Below are 15338 nucleotides of genomic sequence, written 5' to 3'. Positions count from 1 at the left end.
AAAACAGTGCTGCCAATCATTATTTTAAAAGTCCACAAATACTTCGTTTGCTTACAAGGGGCGTTTAAGAAATATTATAACAATCAAAATTTGTGATAGTGTCAATGGTATGACAAGGATAAAATAAAATTTTCCAGAATAACAAATATAGCCAAGTTTAATGAAAAAAGCTATAAAAAAGAAGTTTTCTGGTACAAAGAGTTTAATTCGGTAAAAAGTACAATATATTAAGTGATCCATAAGTAATATTGATAATTTCAGTAACGCCCTATCCAAGACATCTACTTCATCATATGAATCGGTTTCACAAACTGTAGAAAACCAGAAACAATATATGGAGCAAGAAATAATATTGAAAAACGAACTGGAAGCTTTAAAAGATCAAATATCAAATCTAAAAGCAGCCGTACAAGTTTTACAAGATGAATCTGACCAAAAAGACATTTCGATCGCTAATTTAGCTCGAGAAAAGGAAAAAATATCTTCAGACCTCCTTAAAACTAGAAGATCCAATGTATCTTTGGCCAAACAATTAGACGATGAGCGAAAGTTTTATTTTAAGGAAAAAGAATTATACTGTCAAGAAATGAATGAATGTAAAAAACTTAGAGCGCTTTATAGTAATAGTTCAGCGGCTCAAAATGAGAAAAATATCGATGAGTATAGGAACGAGCTTGCAAAAATGAAGCAAAATTTAAATCAAACACTACAGGCTAACTATAATTTAAGTATTAAGTTTTTAAGGATGAAAAATACCAAAACTTGTTTAAAAACCGAGATGCGGACGTTGAGATTGGAATACGAGAAGGTAAGCACACTAAAACTAAAATTACTTTTAGTTTAGTTAATTTAATCAATTACAACAGAGAAATTCAAATATACCTAATAGAATACGTACCAACTGTATTTACAAGGGGAATAAGTACATTGTTATGAATGAGTCCAGAAATATTCCAGTATATTCATAGGTACCGACAAAATGGAATTTAACCAATGAAGTATAAGATACTTCTTTGGCTTTGGAATATAAGATTATCTTCTTCTTTTACGGCAATACAGCCCAAATTAAGCCTTGGCCTCCCTTATTTTTTGCCTCCACCCTTGCTTGTCTGTGGCTGATCTTCTCCAAACACGGACTCCCAAAAGGGCTTATGAGTTGCTGTTTACTGTGTCTTACCAGCGCTTTCTTGGTTTTCCAACCGGTCTCTTTTCCTGCATTCTAGCATTATGTGCTCTTTTTGGTAGCCTATTCTCTCCCATTCTTATCACATGTCCGACCCATTGCAATCTTTGTATTCTAATGAAGTCTGACAGTGATGCTTTCTTATAAAGTTGATAAAGCTCGTTATTGTATTGACTTCTGAAGATTCCGTTTTCCCTCACAGATCCTAGTATTCTTCTCAGTACTTTCCTTTCGAAAGTGTCGAGTTTGCTTTTGGATGATTCTTTCAGGACCCATGCTTCACTGTCATAGCATGTTATTGGTCGAATTCAGGTTTTATAAATTCTCATCTTTGTATTTCGGTGGACATTTTTAGACCGAAATATATGGGAGAGGGCAAAATAAGCTCTGTTTGCCTGCGTTATTCTCTTCCGTATTTATCCATCTTCTTCTTCAATGTCATCTTCATGTATAATGTTTTTTGGGACTATATTTCTTCTCGTCTGTATCATTATTTTTGTTTTTTCTGTGTTAATTTCCACACCTAGCCTTTTTGTTTGCGTTTTTAACTCTGCGTATGTTTCCTGTGCTCCTGTTGATGTTCTATTCATAATAATAACATCGGCATAAACGGCCAGTTGAACCGTTCGGTTGGTCAGTAGGTTTCCCTGTCCAGTTTGCATTTGCCTAACCGCATTTTCCAGTACCAGGTTAAACAAAGTTGGGGCCAGCCTATCTCTCTGCTTTAGTTCCTGGGCAATTTTGAAAAAGTCTGTCCGGTGGTTTTGTATTCGTACACATGCCTAAGTTTCATCCATTGTGGCTTTAATAACTCTGTGTGGTATTGCTAATTTAGCCAATATATAATAGAGTTTGTTCCTTTCGACTAAGTCGTATGCCTGTTTGAAGTCTACAAACACGTTGTGAACATCAGTGTCATGTTCCCATGATTTACTTAAGATCTGTTTGACTGTAAATATTTGATCCAGTATCGATCTTACCGGTAGGAAGCCCGTCTGATACTCTCCAATAATATTTTCTGCTAGTGGTTGGAGCCTCTGTTTTATAATATACGTGAGGACTTAGGATGTATGCTGTAAATAGTAGTAGAGAAATTCCACGGTAGTTTTTGCACTGGAGTTTGTCTCCTTTTTTATAGATCGGACATACTATACTTTTCTTCCAGTCGTCGGGTATTTTCTCTTCTTGCCATATGTCTTTGATGAGCGCGTGGATTTGACTTGCTAGGTGGTCGCCACCTACCTTATACAATTCTGCTGGTATTTCGTCAACTCCCGGAGCTTTATTGTTTTTCTGAGCCTTGATACCTTAGATACTTCCTCTATGGTTGGATCTTCTACTCCATTCTCTACTTCATTCTCATCTACGTAGTTCGTATCCATTTCATCTTCCATGTCTACTTGTGTACCAAGTAGGGTCTGAAAATTATGCTTCCAAGTTTCTGTGACTTTCTGTTGGTCACTGATTATTTGCCCACTTTCATCTTTACATAGACTTGTTTGAGGTTTATACCCACTATTTATCTTTTTTAGGTATTCGTAAGCCCATATAATTTCGTTGTTTTTGAAATTTTCTTCCATTTTTTCTATTTGTCCATTTTCATAGGCTCTTTTTTTATTTCAACATATCTTGTCTGCTTTCTATCTTGCGACTTCAAATAATGTTCGTCTTTCCCGTGTTCTTCTTGTTATATACATTTTGTATGCTTCATTTCTTTCCTCTATTGCTTGTCTGCACTCGTCATCGAACCATGCTCCTCTTCTCGCGTTTTTCTAGTTTCCCAAGTTGGACGCTGCCGCTGTCAGTACTGCTGTTTTGATATTATTCCATTTGCTCTCTATAACTACATATTGTGCCACCTCCGAAAAGATGACCATGACCTATAACGACAACCGGGCTTTGGTATCAAAATATTTGCAATAAAAATCTCCACAACTTTTCTACTTACAATTGTTTGATTGGAGTGAGGGAACAGTTAAATAAACAAGAAAAAACCAGTCCATTGAAAAGTTATATTTAGGGTTGTATTTTTCAGACGACGCAATTTTATTTTTTGATGTATAGGGTAGGTTAGTATAAACATAAGTTCAAATTTGTAGGGTCGCCATCCTTATCCCTCAACCGCCATCTTAAAAAAAGGGTTGTCACGCTATATCTCGTAAAATAACAAGCCTGTAAGTCAATATTTATAGCAAATTAAATTACCTACAACTTTATTCCTGTTACTTTTTCTCGTTAAATGTCAAATAAAACAGTTATATTCAAAAATAACTGACAATTTTTTAACAAATTTTCTTTTGGGCATTATATCTATTTTTCTGGTCGTTTTACAATAAAATGACAACAAAGCAATCTTATATAGTTTTCAAAGACTAATTTCCACTACAAATTTGTTTAATTTCGTTAATTGATCTTGTTTTACAGCGCTCCAAAGTTGACCGGGTTCTTGAATACTAGTAAGACTACTATGTATAAAAACGAACTTTTAGCCTCAGTTTTCTATTATATATTTTTTTATTCATATATTTTATCACTTTCTTAATATTCCTATGTTATTACTTAATTATTTTGGACACTTTTCCCACCGCTAAACTTATAATATCATTGGTTTTTATAATAATTTCTAATCAGTGTACATTTACAAGAATCCTAAGCAGGTTCCAACTATTTCTTCCCCTCTACTTATTCTTTCAGTTGTACTACTTATTTCGCTACTGTCATTTCATCGCAAATATCCCTTACGTTTATTTCAATGGATGTACATTTCGAGAGAAACAGGTGATATCAAATAATATCTGGCACACGATTTAGCATCTTTTCCATTGGCGTTATTCGCTGATGATGGCATGAGAAAAGGTACGAAACCATTTTTGTTTTACGCCTTTACAATAGTATAACGATCCTCTAATAACAGTCACAGAAGATATTTTGTTATCGATGATGGTTTTTTTGTTGCATAAAGTAGTTTGGGGTCGCAATTCGTCTTTGAACAACATTCTTGAGAAATATGTTGGGTATGTACAAGAACACTATGGACTATCTGCAAGTATAATATTTGATGGCTACTCCGAAAACCCTGATATCGCAGGAACAAAGTCATGGGAGCGCTTGAGTCGCATAAAAAAGTACCAATCGACAGAGATAAAGTTAAATAAGAGCACCATACCAACATTATCGCAAGATAAATTTCTTGGTAATGAAAGGAACAAAACAAACTTAATAGGCCTTCTCAAAACTGATCTATCAAAGATCAGAGGCTGAATCAGATGCAGATACATTCAACATCCGTTCAACGCTTGCTGCATCCTGCTCCTATGATTCTGTGACTATAGTAGCAGAGGACATTGACCTTCTTGTCTTGCTCACGGCATTAGGCAAGAAGCAATCCAATGTATTTTTTAAACCTTCAAAAGGGTGTAAGTCATATCAATTATATTGTTCTTCAAGTTTTGTATATGATAACGTTGTTGCAGACAATTTGCTGTTTCTCCATAGTTTTTCACGATGTAACACAACATCAGTAGCTTACAAGATCGGCAAACTTAAATTCATCAAAATTTTACAGAAATATACTGAGATAGCTAGTGGAATAGCAATATTTCTCAGTAAGAAAGTCGAGCCATCTTTGATTATTGTCGTTGGAGAGAGTTTTTTCGTCCCTTTATATAGTGAAAATAAAGTTATTTTTCTGGACAGCTTGAGATACAAACGATTCGTTAAATCCAAACTTCCAAAACTTCAGCACCCCCCGAACATGTGAAATTAATTTTCTGCAGGTGCAAGGGGAACTATGGAAGTATGTGGGATTGCCGAAAAGCAGACCTCAAATGCACTGTAGGTGCCTCAATTGTTCTGCTGAAACCTACAGTAGAATCATGGAAATGACTTAGAAGATAAATTACCCACAATGACGTCAGTTTTAAATCGCGTTATTCCGCTAACATTTACCTCCGATACTGAATTAGACCCTGAACTGCAGCCTTGACCAACAATTGAAAAGTCAATAACTGAAAAACAACTTTTTAAATATATAATTATGCTCTGTATTATCTCGCCCCGAAATTGCCCCTGGATCGTGGATTAGGCCTACTGGGAATATCACGTAAAAAACGAGCCTCCAGACTCTACCTTGTACGTGGCGAGGAAAAGAGTCGATAATAAATTAATAATAACATAGGAATGTTAAGAAAATGATAAATTATATATAAGACAATATATAATAGAAAAATAAGACTAATATTTCGTTTTTATCGCATTCTTACGAGTATTCAAGAACTCTGTCAACTTGGAAGCGCGGTAAAAGTGATGTTAATAAAGTTTTAGACAATTTGCTACAAATAATGTCTTACACAATTTTTTTTAGTGTTGCTAGTTAACACGATACATCGCGAAAACCCTTTGCACGTCTTTTTCCAAAATGGCGAACGGAGGACAAGGGTGGCGACCCACAAACTTGATACTCAAGCTTATACTTATCCCACAATACATCAAAAAAATAAAATTGCGTCCTCTGAAAAATGCACGCTAAGGCCTAAAAATGTAACATTTGAATGGTCTATACTAATCAATGAGGTTATGAATAGTACTGTGTGAGTTGGGCGTAGAAGTGACAACTTTAAATTATCCAAAGAATTCGTGAGCTATCCTCGATCTTGATTATTACTACGAAATAAAGATGTCTACTGTATTATTGTCTATATTTTAATAGTAGATAGCGGTTTTCATTCTGTCTAATGGAATATATACTTTTAAATCTCTAGTGTATTTAAATTTTCAGCTTGTAAGCGATTATAAAAGCAGAATTGAAAGTCTCACAGTAGAACTAAATGATTTAGTAAACGATAAACTAAACACAACTATTTCATGTAGCAGCAAAAAGTATTTACAGGTATGTTTGTTCTTATTAATCACTTTCAGAAACATTTTTTTTTATATAAACATTTTATATAACTTAATATATCTGGTTATTAGGTATTTACTGTTTCTACTACAAAATAAATGGCGTGAAATTGGAAAGACAAATATTCTTCTTCTTCTTCTTCAGCCTTAAGTAATCCAACTTTGTGGACTTCTTCTGCTTCTCTTTCCTAACCATGGTATCCATTGTTGTATTTCGTGGTTCCATCTTTTATCCTTCAGTCGGGCATTGTGTCCTGCGAAGCTCCATTTTAATTTGGAAGCACGTTCTCCTGCATCTTTTAATTTGGTTTTGCTTCTAGTCCACTTTGTGCCTTTACTATTTTATTCATATTAGACTTGGTGAGTGTCCACGTCTGTGAACCATACGTGAGTATAGGGAGGATACACTGATCGTAAATTATGGTTTTCAAATATTGTTCTATTTTAGTGCTATTCAAGATGCAACTCAGTTTTCCAAATCCTGCGCACGCTAACCTTATTCTTCTGATAATTTCGGCAATTTGATTTTCTTTGTTAACTTTTATTATCTCTACCAGGTAGATGTATTCGCTTACTGTTTATAAATTTATGTCGTTCAACGTTATTTCTCTAATGTTCGGTGTATTTGTCATTATTTTTGTTTTTTCCAAGTTCATCTTAATACCTACTTTTTCCGAAGCTTGAAATAGTTGCGTCGTCATGGTCTGTAATTCTTTGAAACTTGTAGCGAATATTACAATGTCATCAGCGTATCTCAAATGACTCAAGTTTCTTTCATTAACATTTATTCCTTTATCTGCCCAGTTAATGTATCCCAGATGTTAACATCTCCCTAGCGAACTCCTCTGTTGATTGGTATAGCTTTGGTTTTCTCATCTATTTGTATTTTCATTGTAGCTTTCTTGTAAATATTATGTATGAGCATTCTATATCGGGAGTCTATCCTGCAATTGTTCATAGCTCTCTCTATTGACCAAAGTTCTATGGAGTCGAATGCCTTTTCATAATCAACGAAGCTAATGTATAAGTTCAAGTGATATTCATTGGCATTCTCTATTAGCGTTCTGACTGTAAGAAGATGATTATAATTATCTTTTTTATCTCCTCAATATATTTTGTCAGCTTTAGTTGTGTTCTTTAGTTATGTTTGACAATCATCTTTCATTCTTTTTTTTCATTAGGTGTCCTGCCTATATCCATACTAAAGGTCGGTTTTCACGCTCCGTCTTCTGTACGTGTTGTTGGACAGGACAGACCCTATCCAATAAAATGTGGCGTATAAACAGCAAAACGTACGTCTTGTCGAATCTAACTGTAATCCAAGTTCTGATTGATGAAATGATGGAGAAGCCTCATTTTGTGAGAACTGATAGGACAAAAAATAACGTGTAAATTCAAGTTCAGACAAGACGTTTGATCTTGGCTAGCAATTTACAATAGGATAAGGGGTCCATTCGCAAATAATTGTCCACTTATCAGATTCGCCTCTAAGTTCGTCTTTCAGTTCCTCGATAATCAAAAAGATAATGTTTCTCAAAAAGATTCACTAAACAAACTTCACACAACTCAAGACTTTGGATTAAAAGTGGGGTAGAAAGCGGAAAAGAAAACACGTAGTGTGTATACACTGGACAAAACGTACATTCTGCCATACGTTTTTTATGCCTGACAAAACGTACAATGGTACGCAGTATGACTATGGAGCAGAGAATTGGGTAATAAATAAACGAAACAGGTCCAAAATCACAGCAACTGAAATGGAGTTTATGAGAAGAAGCTGCAGAGTGACAAAAATGGATGGCATCAGAAATGAGGAGATAAAACGAAGAATGGCAGTAGAACAAGACACTCAGCTACATCGAAGAAAAACGTTTAATTTGGTATGGACATGTGAGAAGAACAGATCATACAAGGTGGATAGCAAAGATTTCGGATTGGAGCCCAATAGGAAGGAGAAAAAGAGGTAGACCCCGAAGATCATGGAGGGATGAAGTGGATGAGGCCATGGAAAGACGAGACCTTAGAGATGGAGAATGGCAGAACAGAAAGGACTGGAGACGTTGGCTAAAAGAAGGAAGGCGGCGACAGCTGTAAAAATCCTTATATAGATAGATAGATAGAAAACGTACAATAAAACATGGCGTGAAAACTGGCTTTAAGATAGTTCTGCATTTTTCTATAACTTATTCTCTTATCTTATTGCGAATCCACCTCTGCCTCTCAGTTTTAGACTAAGCTTAATGAATTCCCTCTTTCTTTGGGTTATTTTCAGTTTTTCTGTGGGTTTTTGTAAATGGTAATGTTTCTGAAAGGTAGATCATCATAGGGTAGATGTATTATGTGAATAATTCTAATTTTTGTGGTTGGTCGAAGGTCCTTTATAGACTGATTTTACTGATAAATGCCTTATAGTACTTTTGGTCTTGAAATGTTTATTTTTAGCCTATTTGTGAGTTGCGGTTTGTAAGTTTCTATCAGTAACTTACCTATGTATATACACATAGTTAATAATGCCATATTATGTCTTTTAATCATTTCAGGTAGTTAAGCAAAACGGTTGTTTGGTTTACGAAAACCTCTGTCTTCAACTTGAAGTAGATAATTTAAATTTCAAACTAGAAAAATTAAAACTAAGTCAGACGAAATATTCTACAAATGAACATTTAGTATACGTGAAGCATCCTAAGCGAAGTCAAGATCCAAGTTGTTTAAGAAACAATGGTGATGAAGCTCCGGAAAAGCTAGAGAGAGAACCACAACCATGCTGTAGCAAAACAAACGATTCTGATGTAATAAAAATATACGAGAGAAACGAAACTTCTGTAATTCCTACTATAGAGCTGGTTAACGAGCAAAAATCAAAATTACCAGAGAAAAAGAAACGGAAGAAGAAAGAATTACTTTCAACTCAATCTACCAGCACCAAAAGTGAAAATCAAATAAATACACGTGGAATTGATCACACCCTCGTAGAAGACAATTACAAAAAGAAAATAGCCAATAATTTATCAAAAATAGCATTATTTCAAGTTTCTAATACAACATCGATTACTTCTGGAATGTCAAACTACGTATCAAGTTCAAATTTGAAAAGAACGCAATCCTCACCTAATATTTTGGAAAACTTAGATTTTCAAAAAAACTCTTAAAGTTTTAAAATATATTTTTATATGTAAGCGTCAACTTTTGTTTGCTGTACAATAATAATATTTAGTGAAATATCTACTTTTTATTTTGTTTCCAAATTTAGATTATTTATTACTTTCACCTCGTAAAACCAAGTGCTGCCAATATAGAGCAACCGAACTTTCTATTCTATTTTGACGTGTGGTAATGTGAACGAAAAACAAGAAAGTGTTAATCTGCGTTGATGACTCAACCCAATAATATTTAAACGCATCTTTTTAATAAACCAGGAATTGGTTATTATCATGATTCGTTAATTATTTAATACTCAGTGGTTACAAAATGGTCGGAAGAATCGAATTGCAGGAGTGTCTCAGGGATTCTCCAAAATTCAGGTTCGTACTTTGATCATTTATAATTGTTTACAATACATTTTCAATTAACTAAATTATCAAATTTCAGGAGTTTGTTGGAAGCAGAAGAGGCAAGCGTCGATCAACTCGAAAATAAGCTCGAGAAAATTTTGAAAATATGCGGATCTATGGTGGATTCTGGAAAAACATATGTTGGACAACAAAGGTAAACTTTTATGTTATGGGAAAATTTTGAGTTATCATAAATAAGCAAGTAGCTTTAAGATCAATGAAATGTTTGTTGAAAAGAGGGTGTTTTTATTAGTTACAGTCAATGTTTAGTGTGGCTATATAAGTAGAAAACAAGTATATGTTTTGAAGATAAATTTCTAGGAATAGATTTATTTTGGTATCATTTTCCATGTTAAATTTAACCTTTTGGGATTGTCCTATCCGTTTTTCTTTGTATAGATGATATTTTATACTAAAATACTTATACTTACATATGTAAGTAAATAAACATGAATCATTAATGATTCAGTTTGTTTATATTTGTTTAAGCATTTTTTGCTTTTATAAATATTTAAGTCAACCAATTATGTTTCTTAATGATACATTAAAACAAGGCTCCAATTCATTACAGATGTATATAAATAAATACATTGTATTGGATTGTTAAATGTAGATTTGTGCTTATTGAAATGCATCTGAAGTCTAATGGAAAGATGAAAAACTAACTGAAGCTCTTTTAAATAAATAGCTAAGAGTTTATTACAGTAGGTTTTGTTGATAAATTTAAGACATGATCTGGATGTTTATGATTCATTAGTGGATGTAGGATGGTGAAGTTGTAATGTCATATGAATTTGAGTCAGAGCTTCTGTAGACATTGACCAATAGGTGTTATGTTTGTTTTTTTATATAATCCATTGGGGGGTTATAGATACAATTGTGACTGCTTATTTTTATAATACTCCTCAGAGCACTGCAGCTTTGTGCAAGCAGGTTTTTTTGTGTTAATGGGAGCAGATGACCCTATTCCAGTAGGGATCAACAGATCCTTTTGTAAATCTTTGTAGCTGTTGTGGATGACATTCCTAAATTTTTGTATCATAAGGCTTTGAACCTTCTGAACTATTTGGGTCTGCCAATTACTCTTCTCTTCACTACTTTTGTTGGCAAATTAAAATTTAGTTTTGTAGCAAAAGTCATTCCTAGGTAGGAAAAAGGAGACAACTTTTTTGTGTTTATCATTGGCAACAGAGGAGAGTCTTCAGGAACTACTGGTTCTTTGAGAAAAGCATTATTTATTCTTCTATAAGTATTATTTATTTTAATTGCTAAAATTGATTATCTAGAAAATTAATGATTAAGTTTAAAAAAGAGAAGAAATCTTAAGAAGATGCAATTTAAATTGTAAATCTCTTGTAGTCTTGTGGCAGACATTGTAAAATATTTTTTTGATATAAAATATTACACCTGATCTTAAATCAATGTCTTGTCTGAGTATTTGAGTTTAAAATGTTAAGAGGATGGATGGTTGAATATTTTTCCTAAATCCAAATTGGTGTTGTTAAGCTAGGTCTTAAAATTTATGAAACAAAAGTTATTTTATTGTTTTTCAAATAATTTGTGTATTGTGGGGAGAAGAATAGTAGGACAATAGTTTTTGGCTTTGGTGTGGTCAGTTTTGGGTTTTTCAATAAGTATAATGTGGCCGATTTTCCATTCTGCTTTTTTCCTCATCGTTTATTTTAACTGATTGATTTCACTTATATCTTCGATTACTGTTAGTGTTAATTACTATCATTAATAAAAATTAATCACAATTTTATTTCAAAAAACAGTTATTTTGACATTTTGATTTTCTCTTCAGAAATCATTCTCAAAAATGTCTGTTATTTGAGAATAATTTCGTGGCGCAGCAAGGTCTTTCATTTTGATATACTACACTGTATATAATAGTCTTCATATTTTTTTTCAGTTGTGACAGCTATGTTAATCATAAGATTTTTTAGTTCATTGTTTATTTCATGTTCTGTGGACTTAATCCTCCGCAATTCCAAGTCTCTCCCTTCTCTGCTATCTTTAATCTCTCCTTTATTCGAGCTGGTTTTTCTTTAACTTCTCTGGTTTGTTGTGATTTTGATCCGCCTGCCTATTTAGTTTGATGCTTCTGAGTTGACATTATCAAAGATCATGTAGAAGTGAACATAGACTTGATAGTACAAGATCCCACTGCAGGATCACTACGCCCATAACATAGTTAATCAAACTCACATTTTTACATACAGTTAAAATTAGGAGAATACACTGACAATAGGTTGCCAGTCAAAAATTGGCCGCGAATATTTTTAATTCAATTAATAGTAATTAATTTTTGAACAAAAATTTTACGTTTTAAATAAAATATGCTGTTCATGACATATATGCATTTTTTTATATCAAATTAAAGCTAATTTTTTTTAATATGATTATATATGCTTACCTGAGAAAAATGGTTGCAAATTAGAGTTGAAAGCTGTTAAAAACCCAAGGTATCAAAGATAAAGTGAAATAAAGTTAGCGCCGCACATTAACAGCATGGTTTGATAAGTGATAATGATATTATTATATCTCTATCGACTCATGCTTTAAAAACTCACACAACTGACACTTCAAACTAGTAGCGTTGCGCGCTAGCTGTCTTTTACTTTTTCTTTGATACCTGGCGTTTTTAACAAAAGGCAACCCTAATTTGCCACCATTTTTTCTCAGGCAACCTTATATCGTCATATTATGAAAAAAATTGGCTTTCATTTGATATAAAAAAAACATGCATATACATCATGCGCAGCGTATTTAAAGTATATAAAGATAAGGAAAGATAAGATTTTGCTGATGATACCAGTATCACCTGGAGGAACTCTAATATTGCAACTCTTCATGCAACTGTAACTTCTGATCTACTTAAAATAAAAACCTGGCCCGACTCTAATTTACTCTCTTTTAATGTGGATAAGACAGTAGCATTATCATACAAAGGAACTCTTCAACCCTTTCTTCTTAATAACAGCAATATTAGTATCATTGATTCTGCAATATTTCTTGGTGTTTTTATAGAAAGCAACCTTAAATGGTCCATTCATATCGAATTGTTATGAGTCTCATCTTCGATGTGGTCTTCCCAATCTGATTTTATTTTTAAATTACAAAAAAGAGCAATACAGTATCTTTTTGCCCTCAGTAGAATAACATGTTGCAGAAGCTACTTAAAAAATCACGGGATTTTAACTCTTTCCTCTTTATATATTTTAGAAACTCTTTGCTTAATTCATAAACACCTACATGTTTTTCCATCAAGACCTAATCATGACTACTCCACTACAAATTCAACCTTTGATGTGTATTTACATATCCCGACCACTGAGTTAGTAAAGAAATCTATATTATATTCGGCAAAAAAATTATACAACCATCTCTTAAACATATTAGTTTGTAAGGTTTTCTTACGTGATTTGCAATTTATTTAAATTTTCCAGTGGATTGTGTATGTTATTATCTTTTATTTTGTGATATTTATTTGTGATAACAATTTTAAATTGTTATTGTTATTTTCCTGTCTTTTTGTAAGCTTTGTCTATAGAATTGTACAATTTTCAGTGACAATAAAGCATATTTCTATTCAAATCAGTTGCTAAAAAACTTTCAGAAAATATTATGTTTTTATGTAACACTTCAACTTAACAATCACCGTTGCATATAAAAAAAAGTTATTTTTTGACTTTAAATAACGATTTGAAATTGTCTTTTAAAAGGAATTAACAATCTGGAAAGAGGTGGGGGAATCAGCTAGCAACGTTCAAAAGTGAAAATGAAGACTTCAAATCAAAAGCGCTTCAAAATTTTATGATATCTCATGTAATAATGAACCAATTTTGATATTTTTTTTAATCTGGGGTAGTGATTGAAAATAATCAAAAATAAAATGAATGCACTTTTCTTTATATTGCTTGTTTTGCAATATTGTATATATGTGCTACGGATTTCTTCTTGTTTTCGGTGCTTATGTAATATTTCCTTGTTTGTGTCGTTTCAAAAGTCTAGTTCAGGTTAGGAGAACTATTCAGTATTTTAAAAGCTCTCGAGTTCCCTTTTGACAATCATCAAAGTGTAGTTCTGCGCTCCGATTCCTTATCCTCAATTAATTCGTTAGAAAATATTTTCAATCAACATCATCTAGTGCAAAAAATACTAGAATGTATCCATATCCACACTTCCCTAGGGCTTCAATAACAATAATATGGGCTTCTCATATCGACATCCAAGGCAATGAGATGGCTGACAGCGCTTCAAAAGAAGCATCTTACCAACTTACCCATCCACAACATGCAGCTCCAAGAAGATATAAAATCAAAATTCAAAAGCAATATTCAAGGCAAGTGGCAGGAACTTTGGATCACCAAAGACACGAAGCTCAGAGAAATACAACCTAATGTTAACAGTCATTTATCCCTAGCATCCTTGAACAGAAAAGAGAAGATAGCAATACAAAGATTGAGGATAGGACACACACGTTTGACACACAGTCATCTTATGTCCTCTAAAGACCAACAGTGATATTTACCATCAAGCACATCCTCACAAAATGTCAACACTACCAAGCCACTCGCATTGCCAACAATATAACTCACAGTTTAAAAGGACTTCTGAAGTGTTCAAGCCGACTCAATGACCAAAGCCATGGTTGTCTCTCCAACTCCATTTATGGTTGAACACTTAGAAACTCTACCCCAAAAAATAGTACTAGTGGGCTAGTATAAAAGCGTCTTTATATCGAATACTAGTCTTCAAATGCACTGTTAAATGACACTTTAATTTCACAGGAGTAAAGTTAGATGACAAAGAGCAACAAACTGCAAACTTTATAAAACAATAATATGCTCGATGCTCACTTACGGATCGGAAACATGGGTAATGAAGACTCGAGATGAAGAGTTACTACAAATCTTTGAAAGAAAAGTATTGAGAACTATATATAGCGGAGGTAACGAACAGGATCTGTGAAGAAGGCGATATAATTTCGAACTCTATAGACTGTTTGGTGATGCAGATATCGTGAAAAATATCAAAATAAACCGCCTAAAATGGGTGGACCACGTTATGGGATGGATGAAAGCGATCCTTTTAAAATAACCATGCTACATAGCCGGTCGGAAGAAGAAGAAGAATGGGACAACCTAAACTCAGATATCTGTCTGGACGATGTGCAGGGTGATTTAAGGGAGATTGGAGTAAGGGGATGGAGAAGACACACACTCGACAGAGAAAGATGGAAGAATGTTTTGAGGCAGGTCAGGGATCACGAAGATCTGTAGAGACGATTTTCCCATTTTTATTCCTCGAGTTCGCTTAATACTGCTGTGTGGTGTCGCTACTAGTTCATTTTACGTTATATTTAAAGGTGTACTTAGTCTTTCGAAGATTTTAATCCTTTCTAAAAAACTTAGTTGCTTCTTAATGATATTGTATACCTGAAAAAATTAATACACCTACATTTTGGTTCAAAAATTCAAATACTTTTGACATTCTACGTCATTGGTTTAGGACATTCAGCTGTGTTATACAAACTGGGCTATCAATGATTTCTAAATGGACTATAATTTTGCGAGGATGCACTCATTCACGCCTTGCCCTTGTACCACTCTCAGTAGCGAAATAATGTGCTTGTTTATTGAGCTATTTTGTATTCAAATGAAATAGCAAGGCGTAGTTAATAATATGTGTATCACTTGGCT

At 33.5% G+C, this 15338-nt stretch overlaps 2 protein-coding genes across 2 annotated transcripts in view; both read left to right on the top strand.

Moving 5' to 3' along the window:
* The first annotated feature begins 77 nt into the window (after nt 1–77).
* On the top strand, nt 78–9290 carry LOC140438523 (uncharacterized). Its single transcript, XM_072528182.1, has 4 exons — nt 78–210; nt 262–808; nt 5961–6071; nt 8623–9290. Exons 1-4 carry the CDS (start codon nt 161–163, stop codon nt 9229–9231), a joined length of 1317 nt encoding a protein of 438 aa, XP_072384283.1. The 5' UTR covers nt 78–160; the 3' UTR covers nt 9232–9290.
* A 120-nt stretch (nt 9291–9410) lies between these two features.
* CenB1A (Centaurin beta 1A) overlaps nt 9411–15338 on the top strand; it is a 62531-nt gene continuing 56603 nt past the window's right edge. Inside the window, exons 1-2 of the mRNA XM_072530612.1 lie at nt 9411–9603; nt 9671–9787. Coding sequence (XP_072386713.1) covers nt 9551–9603; nt 9671–9787 — 170 coding nt within the window. The 5' untranslated portion in view covers nt 9411–9550. The remainder of the gene's footprint in view (nt 9604–9670; nt 9788–15338) is intronic.

Source organism: Diabrotica undecimpunctata, chromosome 4, assembly GCF_040954645.1.
Source record: "Diabrotica undecimpunctata isolate CICGRU chromosome 4, icDiaUnde3, whole genome shotgun sequence".
NCBI lineage: Eukaryota > Metazoa > Arthropoda > Insecta > Coleoptera > Chrysomelidae > Diabrotica > Diabrotica undecimpunctata.
This window is presented reverse-complemented; position numbering and strand designations above follow the sequence as displayed.

Coding starts and splice junctions, on each gene's coding strand:
- LOC140438523 (XM_072528182.1), top strand. CDS start 161: ATGAAAAAAGCTATAAAAAAGAAGTTTTCTGGTACAAAGAGTTTAATT. Junction 211..261: donor GGTACAAAGAGTTTAATTCG/GTAAAAAGTACA, acceptor TGATAATTTCAG/TAACGCCCTATCCAAGACAT. Junction 809..5,960: donor TGAGATTGGAATACGAGAAG/GTAAGCACACTA, acceptor TTAAATTTTCAG/CTTGTAAGCGATTATAAAAG.